Source organism: Saccopteryx bilineata, chromosome 9 (assembly GCF_036850765.1).
Source record: "Saccopteryx bilineata isolate mSacBil1 chromosome 9, mSacBil1_pri_phased_curated, whole genome shotgun sequence".
NCBI classification, from domain to species: Eukaryota; Metazoa; Chordata; class Mammalia; order Chiroptera; family Emballonuridae; genus Saccopteryx; species Saccopteryx bilineata.
In genome coordinates this window covers 92,312,627-92,333,554 of record NC_089498.1, presented here as the reverse complement: position 1 = coordinate 92,333,554, position 20,928 = coordinate 92,312,627, and the positions used below count along the sequence as shown (strand labels likewise).

The window sequence follows — 20,928 nt, the reverse complement described above, 5'->3', positions numbered from 1 at the left end:
ATAAATTTTCTATATTTCAGGAAAAAATCTTGAACAAAAAGACTGTAAATGCACCAATATATTTATTACAGCCTTATTCATGGTCGTGTCAAGTGGGAAACAACAGGGAAAACGAGCCCTCCAGATTCGAATCACACATCCATTCAGAACGCAGATTGTAGAAAGTGCATGTCAGCACTGACATGATAGGTATTAATTGAGAAGAAATGCTTAGAAAATTAGATGATTATGAGCATTATAGTCATTTGGATTTTAATGGTGTAAAAAGGGTACAAAGAGAAAACTGCAAAAAATAATAAAATTCAAATAAATAAACAGAAAAAGACAGTCCTTCTCTAAAACCAAAGAGCAGGAAAAACTATCAGGACAAATTACAAGGAAGTGTAATGATATTTCATGGCCCCCATGCTATAGAGGTAAGCTATTTGCCCCTTAAAGAAGCAAATGAGGTGTTTCCCCTCTGTTAGCAACTGTCCACTGGGGCTGTCATGTAGGAGGTCTCCATGGAAACCTGTTCTGTCCTGGTGCTGTAATCCTCCCTTTGTGTGGCAGGCCTAGGGCAGGAGTAACCCTTCAGTGGGAATCTCTTCCAGAGAAGTAAGACACCTGCTGGGAAGTTCGGGTGTCCTGGGAACCCTTTCAGCCATTGTGTTCTTTCACTTTGTAGGCCAGTGTCAAGACCATGCCAATTAATCCCAGGGAAGTTTCCTGTTGCCTGGTGACAAAGTTTCACCATTGAGGAAGAAGAACCAGGGTAAGTCTGTCTCTGCTGCTGGCTCTGCACTTGTGGGTTAACTTATTTGCTTCAACCTCTGCTTTTTCTCTCCTCTTCTGAGTGAGCAACTTTGGAAATGCTGGTTCTCCTGCGTGCATTATTTACAACTCCAGATGAGAGCTAATGCATAATTTAGGAAAGGAGGAAGCTAGCTCTGGGCCCAGGCAGGAGAGGAGGGTAGCTGAGCACCCAGCTGTTGTTCTCAAGTGTCCCTGGGCTGTGGGTGAGCTTGGGAAGGGTGGGATGTGGGTCTATGGGACTTTGGGGGTCATGCTTAGTTTTTTTTCAACATCTGAGTCTCCTTAAGCATTTTGTGGCTCTGCTAGCAGTAGAGACTAGTTGTTGGGCAGATAAAATATGTTATGTTCACTTTGTTAAAGATGGTGCTGCCCATGTGGAAGCCTGTTGCCCAGGTGATTGCTTGGGATGGATGTGATTGTATTAATGTGTGTTGGGGGCGGGTTGTGGGCAGACAGGATCCTTGTAGCCTGGGACTTGGTTTTAGGACTAAGCCTTTCCCACCCTTTTTGATGTGGGGTGAACTTTGTATCAGAGACTTCCCTATTTTGTATATTGGACTAAAGGATTTGATTTCTGCACTATAAAGTGGGGCAGACCGGGAGCTTGCTTTCTCTCTCTCTCAGTTCCTGAGATTAGCATTAGAGAGGAGAACAGAGAGAGGCCACATGGAGGAGGCCAGGAGAAGGAGCCAAGATGGTGGAGTGCTGAGGGGGAAGCCATTTTGTGCAGAGATGGGGAACAGAGGTGAATAAGGCTGGTGAGCTAGAAACCTTTGATTCTAGGAAACTCGGATAAGTCAGTAGCTTTGTGAGCACTGAATGAGTGGGTTTTGGAGCCCAGTATATGTTTTTACTTGCTTGCCGGGTGCAAGCTAGGATTAAAGGTAATGGCCCACCAGTTCTTGGCTCCACTGTTTCATTACCGACTGTCTGAATCTAATGCAAACCTGCATGGGCCAGGCAGCTGTGATGGTGGCCGTGGATACTGGCCTTACACTAGTGTTTGAACATCTTCTTTCCCCCAACCAGGTCACTCTTTAAGGAAATGCAGTGTGCATACAGGGTCACTCAGGAGGCTAGGGCTTGGGAAGGTAGCTCCAGCAAACCTTCCTTAACTACTGCTGACTTGCTGAGCTGTGGAGCGCAGTTTGTCTTCTGAGAAGTCTGAAGGCAAACCCCTTCCACAAGCTACCCTAAGCACCGGGACCTACTAACAAGTGGCTGGTCTGAAGCTGGCTGGGCCTTGTAAGGAAAGACTTTATGGAACACAGTAGAACACTCAGCTCATGTCCCTGTTTTCATGACAGGTAAGAGGGGAATAGGTAGGAGCCTATTCCCTGCAGGTCTGTGTGACTTTAGACATATGGTGCCATATGTGTCCAATGGAGATGAAAATCAATGTTTTTTTGGGTGGTTACAAGAATTACTTATAATGTCTGGCCCTGAGCTTTAGCCTGGAGTTGGGGAAGAAGGTGCTAAGACTGCCACTGTCCACTCTGCAGACTGCCTGTGGCCCCACAGTGGTCTAGGGATTTTTAGGGTCTGGTGCTTGGGGGCTCCAGCTTCCTCTCAGGCCTCCAACAGTCTCCCCATCTCCCAGTGCTCCATGGCTAGCAATGCTGAGGATGGGTGAGGGTAATCGTGTTCTTTCCTCCACCCATCATCTGCATGAAAGAGTCAACAATAGATGCTTCCTGGTCTCTGGTAACCCTAGAAGACAAGGTGTGCAACTGAACAACACCCCTCCAAAGGGGCACAGTGGGCTACAATACTCTACCAGCTTTAAGTTCATTGCCACTTCAGTTCATTACCGGTTTTCCATCGTCAAGCTCTCTAGCAGTCTCATGTAAAAGAGCTCATTCAGCCCCCAGAGCTGGGTCTTATAACACATGCACGCTTTCTTTTCCATGAGGGATGAGCCTACACAGAGGCAGATTAAGGTCAGTTGAGGCCCTGGGTGCAGAAGAAAATATTGGGCCCCTTACATTAGAAAAAAAAATGTAAAGTTGGGGTTTTGCAGGGCTCTTCAGAAGTTGGGGCCCAGTGCGTGCACCTGGTGCATCCGCCGTTAAATCCACCTCTGAGCCTACAGGACGGAGTTTCACCTGGACCAGGATGAAAGTTCCCACAGGGTCTTAGCTTTGGCTAGCATCTAGAGAATGAGTTGAGTCAGGAGCTTTCTTGTCTGCCCAGAGAGACAAATTTATTGCAGGATGTTGGAAAATCAGACTTTCATGGAAAAGCCCGATGGAGGTAAGCCCACTGACAGGGGGCTGAGCTGATGCTGGCTCTGCTTGACTCGCATGTGACTCTGACAGGAGACGTGCTCTGCTGACTCAGCACTTTGTCTGTAAAGTGGGCTGTCTGGACTAAATGAGGTAACGCATGTGGACACAAAGCGAGCACTGACTACATAGAAACGCCAGGCCCCCTGGAAATTTGCATCCAAAAGACTTCCATCAGTTCTGCCTCAGCCACATATCCTGAATACGTACTGTCTTCCTCTGCCTCCTGGCCCCGTTAGGACTCATTACCTCGCTTTCCTGCCTGCAGTCAGCCAGTCTTCACCCACTCCCCCTTCCCTGTCTCTGTGGCCTTGCCTGCAGCCAGGGTGATCCCTCTAAACTTCCACCCAACCCTCTGCCCACATCTTTAGCCCTCTCCTTGCAGCCCCTGCTTTGATATCTCTGACTTCTGCCTCCCCATCCCATGTCCTTTTTCTTAGACACCTTTTTCTTAAGCATCTCCCCACTGTGAGAATTTTGTACTTAGTATGTCCCTTTCCTGGGGTGTTCCCCTTTTCCCTCTATGTTGCCTTTTCTTAGTGTTCAAGGCTCAGCTCCAAGGTCACTTCAGAGAGGACTTCCCCAGCCATCTCAGTCTGAATTAGCTCCACCCCACCCAGCAGTCTCTTCCTGACTCTTGGCATTCCTTTTCACAACACCGGGTTTTATTTCTTGCAGAGCATTTACATCAACTGAAATCTTGGGTCTTCTTGTTTTGTTTTTATTGCTTGATCTACTTTATCCTAAAATAGGAATTTCATGAGAAGCACAACAATATTTGTCCTGTTTTTCTGACCTGACCTGATCTGACCTATACAATGACTGAAATATTAATTGTTGAATTAATGCATGCATGAATGAATGAATGAGTGAGTTACCTGGGCTGCAGCAAGTTTTAGAGGATAAAAGTGGATAAAAGTAGCCTGACCAGTGGTGGGGCAGTATATAGAGTACAGACCTGAAACGCTGTGTTCGCAAGTTCAAAACCCCAAGTTCACCGGCTTGAGTGTGGGATTATCGAAATGATCTCATGGCCACTGGCTTGAGCCCAGGTTTGCTGGCTTGAGCAAGGGGTCACTGGCTCAGCTGGAGCCTCCGGGTCAAGACACATATGAGAACATGATCAATGAACAACTAAAGCCAGTATGTGAACCAGGCAACTACAAGTTGATGCTTCTCATCTCTTTCTCTTCCTGTCTCTCAGGGAAAAAACATGGATGAAAGTATAACCATATCTACAAGTTACTACCATTATATTTATATTTATTTTTATTAATATTATTAATAATTGTATTTAAAAGGTGGCAAAAACTTTTGTTCTTGGGAATCAGCAAAGATTGTTCTACAAATCCCACATCTGGGATTAATGACCAGTTGGGAGTGCCCTGGGCTGCTCAGTGAGGGAGGCAATCAGTACAGTCCTGTCTTCTGACTCCACCAGCATTCTTCACTACCCAAAGGCAATGCCAGCATGACCATAGATCACTGAGAACCTATGACACCCTAGCCTCTTAACAGACAGTCCTCACCTCATGTGCTCTTCATAACAACCTGCCATTTTCTAACCCATTTTTCTGGTCAGCAATCTGAGCTCGTGATTAAAACCAGGTTGGCAGTGAAGATAAGGGTGATGCCCAGTTCTATGGGCCTGAAAACCAATTCATTTCCTGTTGCCCCTGTGCCTGCCCTCTACTGAGCACCTTTATACACAACAGGAAAAGAATGGGCAAAATGGCTAATACACGGGCACTCTGTCCATTTGGAAGATGCTGAAGAGCCGCCCTATCCCGCACCGAGTGTGGGCTGCCTGTACAGCTGTCACCCCTCACTCCTGGCCACCGAGTGCGGGCTGCCTGTACAGCTGTCACCCCTCACTCCTGGCCACCGAGTGCGGGCTGCCTGTACAGCTGTCACCCCTCACTCCTGGCCACCGAGTGCGGGCTGCCTGTACAGCTGTCACCCCTCACTCCTGGCCACCGAGTGCGGGCTGCCTGTACAGCTGTCACCCCTCACTCCTGGCCACCGAGTGTGGGCTGCCTGTACAGCTGTCACCCCTCACTCCTGGCCACCGAGTGCGGGCTGCCTGTACAGCTGTCACCCCTCACTCCTGGCCAGCCACATCTAGTTGCCCAAGGTCATCAGGAGAGGGGTCTCTCTCACTGGTAACAGTGTTGAATGCTTCAGTAATAACTTTAAATAAACCTGATCAAGACTCAAGGAGGAAGGGAAATCTGAATTTAGAAAATATTTCTATAGAAAAAAGAAATTAAGATTAGAAATTGCAGCATTTTTGAAAGGTGCCTTACATAAAAGCAATGAGCACAGAGCTACCCTTTCACTGAAAGCATCCCTTTAAAAATTAGACCATCGTCCTTCCAATGCCCTTCACTTTGGGATGGGAAAAATTGAGCTGCTGTTTAAATAAATATTTCCTCACATTGCATCATATTGTGGTCACCCACAGATAAAAGGCTACATGTTTTTTTTTATATACCAGTCATCTGAGCTTAACTGAGGGGTCAGTGCAGTGGAGGGGTGCTGGCTCTGAGAGAACATCTCCAGAGAGAAGCCAGAATGTGTGCCCAGAGTGCTTACCCCACCTTCCCTGCCACTGCCAGGCTCGTGTGGCCAGGCTTGCAGACGACTCAGTAGAGCAGGGGCTGCCTCAGCCAGCCAGTTCCCCACACCTGCTCACCCCACGTGTTTGTGGTTGGTGGGGCTGCCCCTCTGGTGCGCCTCCACCTGCAGTGTCCACCAGACAGGTCAGGATTTCATGTCACAACTGTCACATCATCTCATCAGCACAGTTTCCCTTCACTAAGCCCCTCTCATGCCCCAAGCCCCTTCTCCTGTGAACCCTCACATTGCCATATTTTACCCGAGGAAGCAGATACGGAGAAGGACCATGGCTGGTCCAAGGTTAGGAGGAAATGGGAGCCTGTATGTGAACCAGGCTTGTTTACAACATACCTCTGGGCCTTGACACATGTGTTCTCTTTTTATTTTTATTTTTGTCTAAGAAATGTTTTCTCAGATTTTCCTCTTTGACCCAAAGATGCTCAATATTTTAAAAACTCTCTGTTACCCCCAACACACACACAAACACACACACATCTATATTAAATAGGATGGCATGACTGGCTTCACAGAATTCAACCAACCAAAACGGAGTGGACGTGTGTGTGTGTGTGTGTGTGTGTGCGCGCGCGCGCGCGCATGCATGCATGTGTGTGAATGCATGTTTGTAACGAGGTGACATCCCCAAGGTTTCAGGTGTAGACCAGTAAGGCTGGGTAGACTGAGAGGAGGAGCCAGCGGCTTGGCCACAGCTCCAGGGAGTGCATGGCAGAGGCAGTTTCCAACCCGGCCTGGTTCACTCCCTTCATGTCGGGCTACTTATACTGCCTCCAGGAGCACCCACTCCATGGGCTGGGTTATGAGGTCAGCACAAGATAGTTTTCTGATGTATCCCAGACCCTACATGAGAGCACACAGTTCAGAGAAGAGAAGTCCCAGCCCAGGACAACCCTGTGGCTGATGTTAGCCTCCAGGCTGCATTTCCTCCTGTCTCAGGTAGAAATCAGAAAACAGAGGTCATGGTCCTTCCTATGGTTTCCTTGGGGGCAGTCTAGGCACTGGATTTCTCTGGTTGGTTTGATGTGTCCTGGAGATTCTCTTCACAACACAGTATCATTTGAAAATAAGTTGAGAGATGACGTCAGAGTAATGGCGTGGTAGGAAGCGATACCAATAAATCTCCCCCAAAACTCAACAAGATCTTCAACCAGAAACAGAAAAACCTATCCTTGGAGCCTCCAGATGTTCCGCAATACACCCGAAGGTATGGTTGAGTGAAAAATTGGCTAAATATATAATCAAACCCCAAAGGAAATAGGGAGTAGAAATGCTCCGCCTTCCTCACTAACCTTAACAGGGCTGCTTTCACTGGGAACTGAGAGTATAGGAACTAAGGCGGGCAAAGGGGGTGAATAGATCCAGGCCGCGGCACAAACGACTGAACCAGGCTGTGGCACGGAGATCCAAGCCAAGGAAAAACTGTGCCTGTGGCAACCCAGTCAATACAAGCTAACACTTGCGCCAAACCCAGACAAAGAAAGACAAGCGGGGCAGCCATTCACCCCGATCTCCTGGTCGGCGCACGCAGATAGTGGGAGAGAGATTCCTTCGAAATCCCCGGGAGTGGGCACCCGTGTTAGAGAGTCAGAGTCGGGGCCTTTGTGTGGGCCGAAAGCAGAATCTCCAGGCTGCCCCAGCGCCCTAAAAAAGCCACGCAGGGGGAGGGAGCGAGAGCCAATTCCAACGCTGGAACTTTTCCGTGCGGGCAGGGGTTTCACTTAGAGGGTGAGACTACCGGCCTGATATCCTGGTCTGCACACGCAGATAGTGAACGAGAGTTTCCTCCAAGCGCCCCGGGAGTGGGTGCCCACCCGTGTTACCGGACAGAGTGGCAGAGCCAGAGGTCTTTGAGTAGGCGGAAGCCCCGGCTGATTATGCTAGCGGCTCTGACTGACTGAGCCTTACCCAGAGCCCTGTGCTGAGTGGGAATAGAGTGGGGAGTGGCCAGCTCTTTGAGCCTCTTACTATCCAGGCAGAGGCAGCAGCAACCCCATAGCTGGATTATCAGGCTACTAATTGAGGAAGGAAAGACTAGGAGAGAGGCTCCAGGAACACGGACTCTCTCACTGTCGGAGCCTATAAATGCTAATGAGCCTTGACTGCCAACGAGACTGAAGCACAATACATGACATCGCCATAGAGACTTATCAACTGCAAACCTCTACCTGAGCATGCCAAAGGGGCAGAACCGGGGTACAGAGTCACCGACCAGGAAGAGGGAGAGAAAAGAAAAGCAAGAAGATAACCTCTCAAAATCAAGAATAATCCGCAGACTTTATAACCTATCCCTTTTTATTATATTTGTTCGTTGTTTCTCTTATCTTCATTCTTGATTTTTTTTTTCCTCCTCCAATTTGGTCGTTTAACTCTCTACCGGTCTTACTCTCTCCTCTCCTTGAACTACATTACCCATAAGTGTTACATCTCCCATTATCTTTTCTTTCCTCTTCCTTTCTCTCTATGAGGGTTGCACTCCAAAACCCTTAACTCTCTCTCTCTCTCCTCCTTTTGCTTTTTTCTTCTTTTAGTGGTTCCCTCTTTTTTTTCTCTCTCTCTTTCTTTTCTCCCTTTATATTAGTTTCTTCCTTTCTCCTTTACATCTCCTCTCATTCAAACCTCAATAATGAACAAATTATCTTATCTGGGACTCAGACTTATGTTTGTGGCATTTTGGGGGTTTTTTACTTCACCTTTTTAACTCACTAGCAGTGCTCCCATCCCTGGCTCTCCATTTTATCTAGTTCTTGTTCCATGAAATACAATAGTAATTTTTTAATTTGTCCCCCCATTTTCCTGTTTCCTTATTATTTCTCTCATCATAACTCTTAGTCAACCAACACCTAAAAGCAAATCATTTTATTCTTGACCCAAATTTTTTCCTTATTTGATTTTTGTGGGTCCATACCCCCTTTTTTTTGCCCCTTTATTACTTCTCCCCAATTCAGGCCCTCAATTACAGGCATTGTTTGTTCTATTTAGTACAATATAATTCACAGTTCACCACAAGATTTTCTCAAGAAAGAGGGGAGAGGAGAGGAGAGGAAAAAAGGAGGGGGGGAATAATTTCCTTTTTTAATTTTTATTTTATTTTATTTTTCTTTATTATTAATTTTTTTTAAAAATAACTCTTTTTGATTTTTTATTTTTTTAACTTTTTATTCTTTATTAAAACTCATTAATACTATGAAAATAAGTTGGATCATGTCTGCCCTTTCCTTGTTTTTTGTGCCCTGCCTGTGCTTTCTTCCTCTTTTTATCTTCCTCTCCCTCGATCCTTCTCCTTCCTTCTTCCATCTTTTTTCCCCTCCCCCTGGCACTGCTGTTCTCCTCCTCTCTGCCTTTCTGTCTGATGTTTTCTCTATCCAGAACACCCTGCCTAGCTCCCTGACTCTTCACTTCCTCAGTCTCATCACAAAAAGGTCCTTCCTGGTCAGGTCCTCCAAAGACCACATCTCCTCAACATGACTCCCTACTGTTTTGTTCTAGAATGTGAGCAAGGCCTTAGTTTCCCATAAGGCCATGAAAACTTAAGCTGTTCCCTTACAAAGTTGATATGCAGTGCTCCCCTTCAAGTTCTTACAATGTCACAGGTTGGTGGATTTACAGTAAACCCTTCCTCAGAGTTGGGAGCTACCCTATGGAGGATGGGGAACCACACTTTGGCACCTGCCAGTGTATACCACTAGGCAACACCAGGCTTGGTGCCATGTCTTCCCTCAGTAAGCTCTTGCTGGGGCCCAATAAGGGGTGGTGCAGAAAGAATAGATATACCACAGAGTACTGAAACAGAACTGCCCCCGCCTTGTGATCCTGTGGGGCCCGTGCCTCAAAGGAGCTGTGTCTCTTTGTCCTCCTGATAAAGTTATCCAAAGTCTGCACAGGGAAGGCAGGCATACCACAGCGAGTAAGGATGCTAGGCTGTGGAGTCCGTATCTGCTTCCTCCCCAGGTGGAGTCTGCTCCACCATGGGTCAGGTAGGCCATTCTCCCAGCTTTCCCTTCTCCTAGCCTGCCTCACACAAATCACAACAGAGGTCTCCAAGGCCCCTCCTCCCCCTGCCCTTCAGAAGCAGCTGCTAATGTTATCCTGTTTGCAGGAATATGGCCCGAAGCTCAGCGAGACCCAGGTAAATGGGGAGCTGATGGCAACCATGTGGGTCAAAGCCTTGTGCTTTTCACGCTCCCAGCTGCCTCTCTGAACTGCAGTTTCCTTATCTTCCAGGGTCATGGCTGTGAGGAGAAAACGCAGTGACATCTGTCTGGCAACAAGAGTTCTCAGAGCGTGCTGGCTGACACTGAGCCACCGCTCTCCTTGTGGGCCTAACATCTGTCTGGCAACAAGAGTTCTCAGAGCGTGCTGGCTGACACTGAGCCACCGCTCTCCTTGTGGGCCTAACATCTGTCTGGCAACAGCAGTTCTCAGAGTGTGCTGGCTGACACTGAGCCACCGCTCTCCTTGTGGGCCTAACATCTGTCTGGCAACAAGAGTTCTCAGAGCGTGCTGGCTGACACTGAGCCACCGCTCTCCTTGTGGGCCTAACATCTGTCTGGCAACAGCAGTTCTCAGAGTGTGCTGGCTGACACTGAGCCACCGCTCTCCTTGTGGGCCTAACATCTGTCTGGCAACAAGAGTTCTCAGAGCGTGCTGGCTGACACTGAGCCACCGCTCTCTTTGTGGGCCTAACATCTGTCTGGCAACAGCAGTTCTCAGAGCGTGCTGGCTGACACTGAGCCACCGCTCTCCTTGTGGGCCTAACATCTGTCTGGCAACAAGAGTTCTCAGAGCGTGCTGGCTGACACTGAGCCACCGCTCTCCTGTGGGCCTAACATCTGTCTGGCAACAGCAGTTCTCAGAGCGTGCTGGCTGACACTGAGCCACCGCTCTCCTTGTGGGCCTAACGGTGCCAGGCCTGACCAGGCTCCTCTGCTTTCTGGGTCGAGGCTGGCTCATATGTGTCTTGAATGTGTTGGCTGATGAACAGGGTACTCCTAGTCTGTTAAACTAATAATCTTAATATTTTATTTTAAAGGCACTTATTCCCTTTTGTTCCTTTAACAAATGCAATTAAGACCAAACACATTCAGAATTACAAAATAGATGATATTAAACCAATAAGAAATCATCATCTTTTGTTATTGAGCCATGTGACCCCCTGGGAATTTTGCTCCAAATAAAAGCTGAAATTTTATTATCAGTTGGGGGCGGGGGCATGACAGATAACAGCATCCTGGGCAGTGCATGTGCTGAGCTGGGCTGAGGCCATGTCAACCATATCAGGGTAGACAGAGCTGCATACACATTTCTCCCATACCCTCCAGTAAGGAGCTTTAGAGCTGCATTGATAAAATTGGACTGACAACAGCCAAATGACTTGAGCCCAACAATTTCCATATAGACACTCGGCTTGCTGAGGCCTTGGGAAAATATGCCGTTTGGAAATCCTGGGGCAAAGCAGGTGGTGAGTAGAGAAATTGCTCTCCACCCCAAAGCACCGCCAGCGCCTTTATCTCTGGGAGGGAGGGCTGTTTGTGTCTCAGAGGAGGGCGGTGCTGACTGAGGAAATGGCAAATGGGGTGGAGATGTCGCTGGATGCGCCCCTGTGGCTGGTTAAAGACTGTGTATGTGTGTGTGTGTGTGTGTGTGTGTGTGTGTGTGTGTGCGCGCGCGCATGTGCAGGCGGCTGGGTAGCATCCAAGGACCACACATGGAAAAGACTGTTTTTGAGAATAGCGGACATGCATGGTATAGCAGTTAGACTTTAAAGAGAACCCACATGGTGAACATTCAACTTGTGGTGGCCTGTGTCAGCCACTCAGGGCCACTACACAGCTAACAGCTCCTCAGGACAGAAGAGAGCCTTGTGCTCTGAGCACCTGGGAGTGACTGAGTCCACGTCCTGGGCCAGGCTGGGTGGGGGCCGCAGGCGCTGGAGGGGCTCAGGAACAACAGCTCCTTGTCTCCTCACTGCCTACTTGAGGCACATGCCTATTGCAGAAACCGGCTGGTGGCCTTGTGTGTACCCTTCAAACCATTTCTCTCTCTCTCATCAATCTCCAAGCTCTTACAGTTAGGTGATCCCATTAATGCTATTAAAATATCTTTAAAATTTCCATTATATATATATAAATATATATATATATATATTTATATGTATATTTATGAAAATGAGCCCCCACACACTGGCCCTTTGGCAGTGGAGACCCAGGCACTGGTCACCCTGAGTCTGAGAACTCTGTGACAATCCTTACTTCCAACATTAGAGAGTCAAAAACAGCACATGGTCCAGCTGAACAGTTTCTTCAGGGACTCTGATCTGGATGTGGTCCCTCTGCAGGCCAGTGGGACATATACTTGCCATGCCCCTCAGGGACTTCAGACAAACATCGCATCTTCTCCCCCGTCTCTGTCCATCAAGTTGGCCAGCTGTTTCAGCTGAGTGCACCCTATTCCCGTTAAGCGGACTTTAGTGAGCACTACTGCAGCTTCCTGGCTAACGTGTGCCAAACTAGAATGGCCAGGAGCGAGCAGCGGGTCATCCCGAGTCTGAGAACTGTATGACACTCTTTGGTTCCAATATTAGAGAGTTAAAAACAGCAAACACCTTTACAGGGACAGGCAGAGCAGACAGCCTTAGTTTTTTGTTATAGAAGTGGCTTTCGCCCTGGAAATTTTAGGTCTCTAGAATACCATCTGCTTGTTGGAGTCATTGGGACTGATGCATTTCCTGCTGCTTGAGCAAAGGCAACAGAGGGAAGAGAAGAGAGAAGAAGCATAGTGCATTGAGAAGATCATGGCTTTGGCATCAAATATATCCGTGGTGCTGTGTTGTCAGTGTGACCTTGGGAAAGGCACTTGGCTTCTCTGAGCCTCAATTTTCTGATTTTTAAAACAAGGCTTGAGACTTGCTGTAGTTGCTATGGAGATGAGAGATATAGGAAGAGCCCAGCAGCACGCTTGTAACAGTTATTTTGGTACAGAGCACCTGAGTGAATGATGGTGAGTGGGTCTCCATGTTATGCAGCATTTCTGAAATTGATGTCAGGAAGCCCCTATCAGATCCCACCCCTGCTGCCTGCATCTCCCTCAGGCCCATCTTGGTCATCTCTCCATCAGTTCTGCCAAGTGTCTTGTGCAGTTAGTCCTGTGAGCCCCACAGAATCTTTCTGCCTCTAGATTGTCCCCGTCCCAGCGGTCTCTCCTTCTGTGCACAGCAAAGAGGAATCCGACAGAAAACATCTGGGGCAGTGCTGGAAAAAAGTAAAAGCGCCTCATGTTTCTATTTCTAGTGAGTCCACACTCCAAAAGCCAGATAACACTGTAGAGCAAGTAGCAGGGCACATGGCTTCCAGCCAGAATGCAGACTCGGCCTGAGTCCAACATTAGTGCCTATTGTAGAGGCCTGGCCAGAGACTCCAGACACACCCACTCCATATGAGGCCCCGCAGTGACCACCCACATCTCCACCTGCCACATGGCTTCTTGTGTGAGCATACAGGTCATTCTGGGGATGGTTGGAGGGAACAGGGAATGATTTAAAGTCACAGCAGAGGTGAGGCTGGCCTATTACACGTTTAGGGAATGGGTCTCATGAGAGTTGTGGGAGAAAATAAATGCAGTGACATTTAAAAAAATTTTTTGTAATTTATTCATTTTTTTAGATAGGAGAGAGAGAGAGAGAGAGAGAGAGAGAGAGGAGGGAGGAGCAGGAAGCATCAACTCCCATATGTGCCTTGACCAGACAAGTGCAGAGTCCTGAACCGGCGACCTCAGCGTCCCAGGTCCACACTCTATCCACTGCGCCACCACAGGGCAGGGCAAATGCAGTGACTTTTGAATGAGTGACTTTATGAGGGAAGTTTGTAACATTTTCTTATGAGACTTGGCCCAAAGCAAAAGACATTTTTCATCCATTTGGCATGGACCTTGCAATGAAGTTTGTTTCAAATGCTGCTGTGAAAAGGTGGTGACTTTGGGTTTCAGTTCTACAATGTGACTGTCCTGTGTCTCAATGCATCAGTCAAAAGAATGAAATGATTATTGTGAGATCATGTTAGCAAGATGTTAAAAATATCAGATGTATCTAAAGTTAGTATTATTTAAAAATATAATCATAGCGATGATAATGATCATACAACTGAAATGGTTACAAATATTTCAATGGCATTAAAATATAGATTGCCATTACATTTTTAATTTATATATTCATGGGGTGTCCCACCATATGGTTAGATTTACAATGACTAGATTGAAAAATTAATTAGAAATTAAAGTTAAACCAACTGGTCCAGTTTTTCCAAAGTATAAAAACAAATTGTACAAGACAAGATGACAGTACGTTCAGAAACTTCTCATAGTTAGCTTTCTAAACTGTTCATGTGAAATGCAATCTATTATTTATCTATCCATCCATTCAACTCTCTGTCAGTCTGTCCATCCACCCATCTATTTACATCTCTTTTGTTTATAATTGCCAGCTCCCTTGTGTGGGTTGCTCCCACTCTTAAGGATTCTGAGAATTAATAACAGGCCATCTAACTAGTTTTAATTGTATCCAAAAATCTTTTCTTGCCTGACTTGTGGTGACGCAGTGGATAAAGTGTCGACTGGACAGTGAGGTCACTGGTTTGAAACCCTGGGCTTGCCTGGTCAAGGCACATATGGGAGTTGATGCTTCCTGCTCCTTCCCCTCGTCCTCTCTAAAATGAATAAATGAAGTCTTTAAAAAAAGGTCATCTCTCACATTTTGCCAATATTTACTCTCCCACTGAATGGGCAGGCCTGTGCAGGATGTTGACCACTCAGAATTGAATGAGTGAATGGATGTCCCTGGACTTAGCAGCTCCTGTCCGTGGTCTGATTCTCATGGCACTAAGCAGCTGAGGGGTCCAGGATGGACCCTGAGCAATACCACACACCCTGTCCTCGATAACCAAGAGCAAAGGGCCAGCCAGGTAAAGTTGCCCTGAAGAAGCATAAAGGGGGTGGGGGCTGGTCATGCTCCCTCTAACCTGAGGCTTTCTGGGGACCCAAAAAGATTGGGGAGGAGGTAAAGTGCATTATCCCCAGCAGCCCCTGCTTAGCCTTGCAGGTCATTAATGAGCATGATCAGAGCCAAAGTTCCTGTGACAGAGAAGCTTCTCAATGGAGAAGTACTTTGCAGAGAGCTCCATGCTGCTTCCTCCCCACCATGCATCAAAGGCAGGAGGGCTTCTTATCACAATGTGGGTGGGCTGTTCGGAATAGGCTCAGCTGGACTAAACTGGCTGCATCTCCATTCTCCTGGAAGCACCCTTTCCACCCCAGGGCCCCTTCTAACCTTTGCTTGGTGTGTTTGACCTCCTTGAGCTGAACTTTATCTTAAATATAAGAAACACAAGAGACAGCCCAAGCTTTTGGGTGCTCAGAGTAATCAGATGGTTAGAATCTGTAACAATCCAGATTTTAGTTCTTTGAGCTTGGAGACTGGCCATGTGTATTGTCACCTGTGTAACACAGAGGCTTGATGCATAGTACATACTTACTGAATGAGTGAACAAACAAAGGGAATAGGCATTGACTTGGCTTTAATTAGTCCCAAAAGACTCATTAGGATCATGGACAAAGGAAATTTGACCATTTGTTCAGGCCCGTGGGTTAGAGATACCAAATAGAATACAGAGCTCTATTCAATATCTGGGACATGTTGGGGCATGCTGAAAACTATCCCTTATTTACCTCAAGCTCAAATGTAACTGGATTCAATTTGCATTTTTCAATTTGCATCTACTCATTTCATTTGTTAACTCTAGCAGCCCACTATGAGGAGAAGTCACTGATAAACATGTGGTCAGAACACAGGCTCCGCTTACTGGTCCATCATTTTTAAATTAAATTTTAACTCGAGCACAGTAGGACGGTTTCCATTACACACCACCATGTGCGGAGCTGTTCCCTGCATGTGCACCGGGAGACATTCATGCATACCATGGCAATGCCCACATGCTATACATCTGGATGGCTTTTACAAGGCACAACAGGGCTGGGAGGTGGCATGGGCATAAAAACATCCCAGACTTCCAAGTTGAGTAGAGCAAGCAACTGTGGTACGAGAGACAGAAGTAGAATCCAGAGTAAAAAATACTTTTAAATTGAAAAGAAAAAATTAATTTACATACAATAAAGTTGTCTGTGTGTGTGTGTGTGTGTGTGTGCGTGTGTGTGTGTGTGTGTGTGTGTGGCAGTTCTCTGATCTCTAACACATGTACAGCTCTATCTGCCCACCCCACAGTCAGGATATGGGCCGCTCTAGACCTCCAGAAACTCACACTAGCTGCCCCTTTGCCATCAGACCTTCCCTGCCCTGTCCCTGGCAACCACCAATCTGTTTTCTGTGCTGATTGTTTTGGCTTTTCCCAAATGCCATGTAAATACAATCATTTATTATATGGACTTTTGAGATTGGTTTCTTTGCCTCAGCTAGATGCTTTTGAGATTCATCCAAGTTGTTGCAAGTGTCAATGGATTTGCCTTCTTTATATTTAGCAGAACACCATTCTAAAGATGTGCCACAATCTCTTTATCCATCGTCCACTGAAAGACCTTCGGATTTTTTTTTTTCTGTTTTGGCAATTATGAATAGAGCAGCTATAAACACATGTGAACAAGCTTCTGTGTAAACATAAGTTTTTGTTTTTCTAGGATAAACACCTCATTGGGGAAATGCTGGGTCATATGATAAGTATGTGGTTAGTTTTATAAGATATCACCAGTGTTTTTCAGTGACTCTGCTATTTTGATTATTTATTAGCTATATATAGATGAGCAGTCTTCGTTGCTGCACATCCTTGCCAAACCTTTTTGGGGATTTTTTTGGTCTTTTTTTGTTTTTAAAATTGTAATAACTGTAGTGGTGTCTGATTGTGATTTCAGTTTGCATTTTCTTGGTGACTAGTAACACTGAGCCACTCTGTGGGTTTATCCATCAACCACAGAGCGTCTACGGTGATGTTTTATTACATCTTTTGGACATTTTTAAAAATTGCATTGTTTGCTTTCTTACTGTTGACCTTAAGTTCTTTATAGATTCTGGACTCTACTACTTTGTTGGATATGTGATTTAAAATATTTTCTTCTAATCTATGGCTTACTTTTCTTTTCATTTTCAACAGTTACTTTAAAGCAAAATTTTTAAATTTTGTCGAAGTCCAATTTGTCAATATTTTCTTTATGAGTTGTACTTTTGCCTAACTCAAACGTCATAAAGATTTTCTCTTACTTTTTTTTAAGTTGTATGGTTTTACATTTTACTTTTATAATTATCATTCATTTTGAGTTCATCTGAGGTAATTTCACTAGGTTGAGATTCAATTTTGTTTGCATATGGGCAACCAATTGCTTCCACACCATTTGTTGGAAGTTACTGTTTTTCCATTGAAATTTCTTTGAACTTTTGTCAAAAGGTAGTTGGCTATATCAGCCATAGTTTTGTGGAGCTATTTTCTGGACTCCAGTTTCTGTTTCACTGTGTAGCTCCCTGGATTTCCCCTGCCCTCATGCCATGCCCATCTTCTGACTAGAAATCCAGGAGTTTTGTTTTTTGAAACCTGCTGTCCCCTTCCTGCCACTGTTTCTGCCTCCATGGCCAAATGACAGTAGACTAGAGAGAAAAGGGCAATGTCCTTGCCGCAGGACCAGTTTGGCACCTATGATGGCTGTGCTCCCACAGGGGTTAGGTGCTAGCTGGCTGACATCATGGATGCAAGGCTGCCCGGGCTGAGGTAGGAGGGAACAGAAAAACAAGCAGGGAAGAAAGTAGGAGATCTTGCCTACCCTCTCTGAACCTAAACGGCCCCCTTTCCTGTTCTTTCAGAGAGAGAGGCTTCCCTTGGAAATCTTTCTGTCACCCCCAGTGAGTAGCTGCCTTACTTCCAAGCTGCTTCTCCAGGCACCCACACCATGTGTCTTCAGTGTTCTCGAAAGCTGCTTCATGTCATCGGTCTAGGGACCGTAGTCACATTTAGTGGGAGAGATAGACAGAGTGTACTCCATCTGACGGGGACCAGACCTTCAGCTTTCCTTATTAACCCGCCTTATTCTGTCTGGTTCCTCAGAGACACATGATATATAATAGAAACTCCACTCTAGTGAACAAAGTATGTCCCTGGTAACCAGCCAATTATGCCTGAGTGTCGTTGGTCCCATGTTTCTAAAGAACAGGCTCAGCTAGCAAGGCCTTCTCAAAAGCATAGTAACATGGTTGAGAGCTGACATTCACATTGGTTTACTCTGGATACCTCTATATGTCTGTGGAGTTTCTGATCCAGGATAACCAGCATAGGTGGGACCCCCTGCTAGGAGTGGACATCATGGGGTTCATAGTAATATGTGGAAGGCAGTTTTTACCCAATTCCCTTTGCTACTGAGGATTATTACACGAGGGAAAATGTGATGACCGGCTCTCACACAGTCTGCTGCTGGCACCCCATATGCTGTGGAAACCATGAGAATTCGCATCCTGTGGGGAAAAGGAGGTGCCACAGCATCTGTATCCTGACAGCATGCTCCTGTCTGCTGAGGGCTGGGGGGGGGGGGACTCAGTCCAAAAGAGAAAACCAGAAAGCAAGAGGCACCAAGTTTAGGAAAGAAAAGAGCTTCTGGAACAGAACAAGAGAGTCTGCATCTTCTTCCTAGCTGCAGGTAATCCTCACTCCCAAGCCTCAGTCTTCTACTCTTTATAATGGGCATGATCCTATAAATCTTGCTGAACTGTTGAGGATTAAAACCAATATGGGCAAAGTTGCTGATGATATTAACAGTTGGCATTAATTGAGCTTTTGCTGTGTGCCAGACACTTGTGAGATTTTTATAATCTACAGTCTCTAGGGGCCCTATAAAAGATCTGTTTTGACAAATGAGGAAACAGAAGTATTGAACACTTATGAAAATGTTGATGGTGCAGGTGGACTTCTACGCCAAGCACCCGAGGCCAGACTCCCCCCCCCTGAACATTTCACTTCTCTGCACAGCAGCTGTCACAACTGTCATCACAGCTGTCATGCACAGTGTGTACAGCAGAATTCAGGGTGAAGGCTGTGAGGGGAAGCAGCGAAGGGGAGAAAGGTGGGAAAAGGCAGTGTTCCTTCTTAAGTTCTGCCAGGCACTGAAGGCCAGCCCTAGCCCTCTGTGCACAGGGGCCTGGTGCCGTCACATAAGGGACATTCTTGCTGTTCCCACTACACTGTGGTTCTAGCAAAACAGCCTGACTACATCCTCTGGGTCCAGAAGGTGAAGAAAGAAACAAGTGCAGAAATGGCAGGGCAGCTCAGTCATTCATAACTCCTACCTTATTCCTTCCTAGCCAGCTAATGGCATGTCTGAGAACTCAGCAGTCCCGCCCTAGAAACCTTGAGATAACTCCAAGGAAAACCTAGATTTATGTGTGGGTCCATCCAAGGAAACACACGCACGCGCGCGCGCGCGCACACACACACAGACACACACACACACACACCCCTGGAGGAGGAGGAGGGAGTGTCGGAAAGTCAGGACAGTGGAGAGTCCTAAGTCAGGAGACGGCACTGGCAGGGGGGCTCTCACTGCACATCCGGGAGCTCAGTGGCCTGGAGAGGGCGTTCAGTGTGAAGACGGTTTTTGTTTGGGTTACTTCTGTTGAAGTCCTGATTTCTCTTCACTCTCCTCTTTTTCCCCCTTTAAACTATTATAAAGCAAAATATGATTTGAGTGAGTCCCATACCCTTATGTCAACTTCTCACTTGCTATTTTCTCTTCTTATCAGAGTACATCTTCTAGCAGTTTCATGCGAGTTCTCTTCAAACTGACCACCAACCAACTGGAACAACACCCTTCAAGCATATTCCTTGACTGAAGAACATGGCCAAGAGTGGGAAAGGCCCCAAGGGCAAGAAGATTACCTTCAATATAGCCAAGAACTGTGTCAAAATTACATTTGATGGGAGGAAACGCCTCGACTTGAGCAAGATGGGAATTACTACCTTCCCCAAGTGCATCTTGAGACTCAGTGACATTGATGAACTCGATCTTAGCCGGAATTTGATCAAGAAGATCCCCGACTCCATCTCCAAGTTCCAGAACCTTCGGTGGCTGGATCTGCACAGCAACTACATTGACAAGCTCCCGGAGTCCATCGGTCAGATGACGTCCTTGCTCTACCTCAACGTCAGCAACAACAGGCTGACCACCAGCGGGCTGCCCGTGGAGCTCAACCAGCTCAAGAACATCCGCACGGTCAACCTCGGCTTGAACCACCTGGACAGCGTGCCCACCACGCTGGGCGCCCTGAAGGAGCTCCACGAGATAGGGCTGCACGACAACCTGCTCAGCTCCGTCCCCACCAGCATCGCCCGGCTGCCCAAGCTGAAGAAGCTGAACACAAAGCGAAACCCCTTTCCCAAGGAGATGGACACTGACACGTTCATGGACACCATCAAGAGGCTGGACAACTTATTTCTGGTGGAAGCAAAGGATCTGTGTGGACCTTGCCTGAAAAAATGCCAACAGGCCCGGGAAAAGCTGAATAAAATCAAGAATGTGGCCTTGACAACACCAAAAAGGGCCATTGTTAGCAATTTGATCTCACCCAACTCCACGGCCAAGGCGTCCCAGGAAGAGTGGAAGTGATATGGGACCCTGCCCCTGAGGCAGAAAGGGGAAGGGAGGGAGGGGAGACGGCAATGGGCTGCCTCCACATAAAATGGAGAGAGGACCCTATGACTGCAGTCATTCTTCCAGCCAAGCCCATGAAACACCTTTCCCTGTCATCTTGTGATTGGGATTAAAGGGCTTTTAGTTCTTTGCCATTCTCTTCACCACACGTACACACCATATATGCGGGCACAATGCGGGCACAAGGCGGGCACAATGAGTACAGAAAGGGCTTTCCATCTCACTTCTGCTCCAGGACTCTCCTGCCCACAGCCCCATGGCCCCAGGAGGCTAATACTGTTAGCATACTCTTCATTTTATTATCATGCATATCGGGACCACCACCAGCTTCCAAATGTGAATCTTGTTCTGCAGAGCTGATTTGGGTTAGACCTTCAAAGATCAGGGGCCTCAGAGCATGGGTTGCTAGGAGAGCAGATGGACATTCAGCCTTGAAAGGGAAGAAGAGAGGTCACAGAGGCGGGTAAATATTATCATTAAGTGTTGGCAGGTAACATCTCGGGCTCAAAGCAGTACTACCTTTTTCTCT

The 20,928-nt window shown here is 46.8% G+C and overlaps 2 protein-coding genes across 6 annotated transcripts in view; one reads left to right on the top strand and one right to left on the bottom strand.

Annotated features, from left to right (window-relative positions):
• WDFY4 (WDFY family member 4) overlaps positions 1 to 20,928 on the bottom strand; it is a 313,461-nt gene that overhangs the window by 50,868 nt on the left and 241,665 nt on the right. The gene's annotated exons all lie outside the window — the stretch shown is intronic.
• On the top strand, positions 597 to 20,493 carry LRRC18 (leucine rich repeat containing 18). The gene is made up of 2 exons (XM_066243136.1): positions 597 to 754; positions 19,492 to 20,493. Exon 2 carries the CDS (start codon positions 19,587 to 19,589, stop codon positions 20,352 to 20,354), a length of 768 nt encoding a protein of 255 aa, XP_066099233.1. The 5' UTR covers positions 597 to 754; positions 19,492 to 19,586; the 3' UTR covers positions 20,355 to 20,493.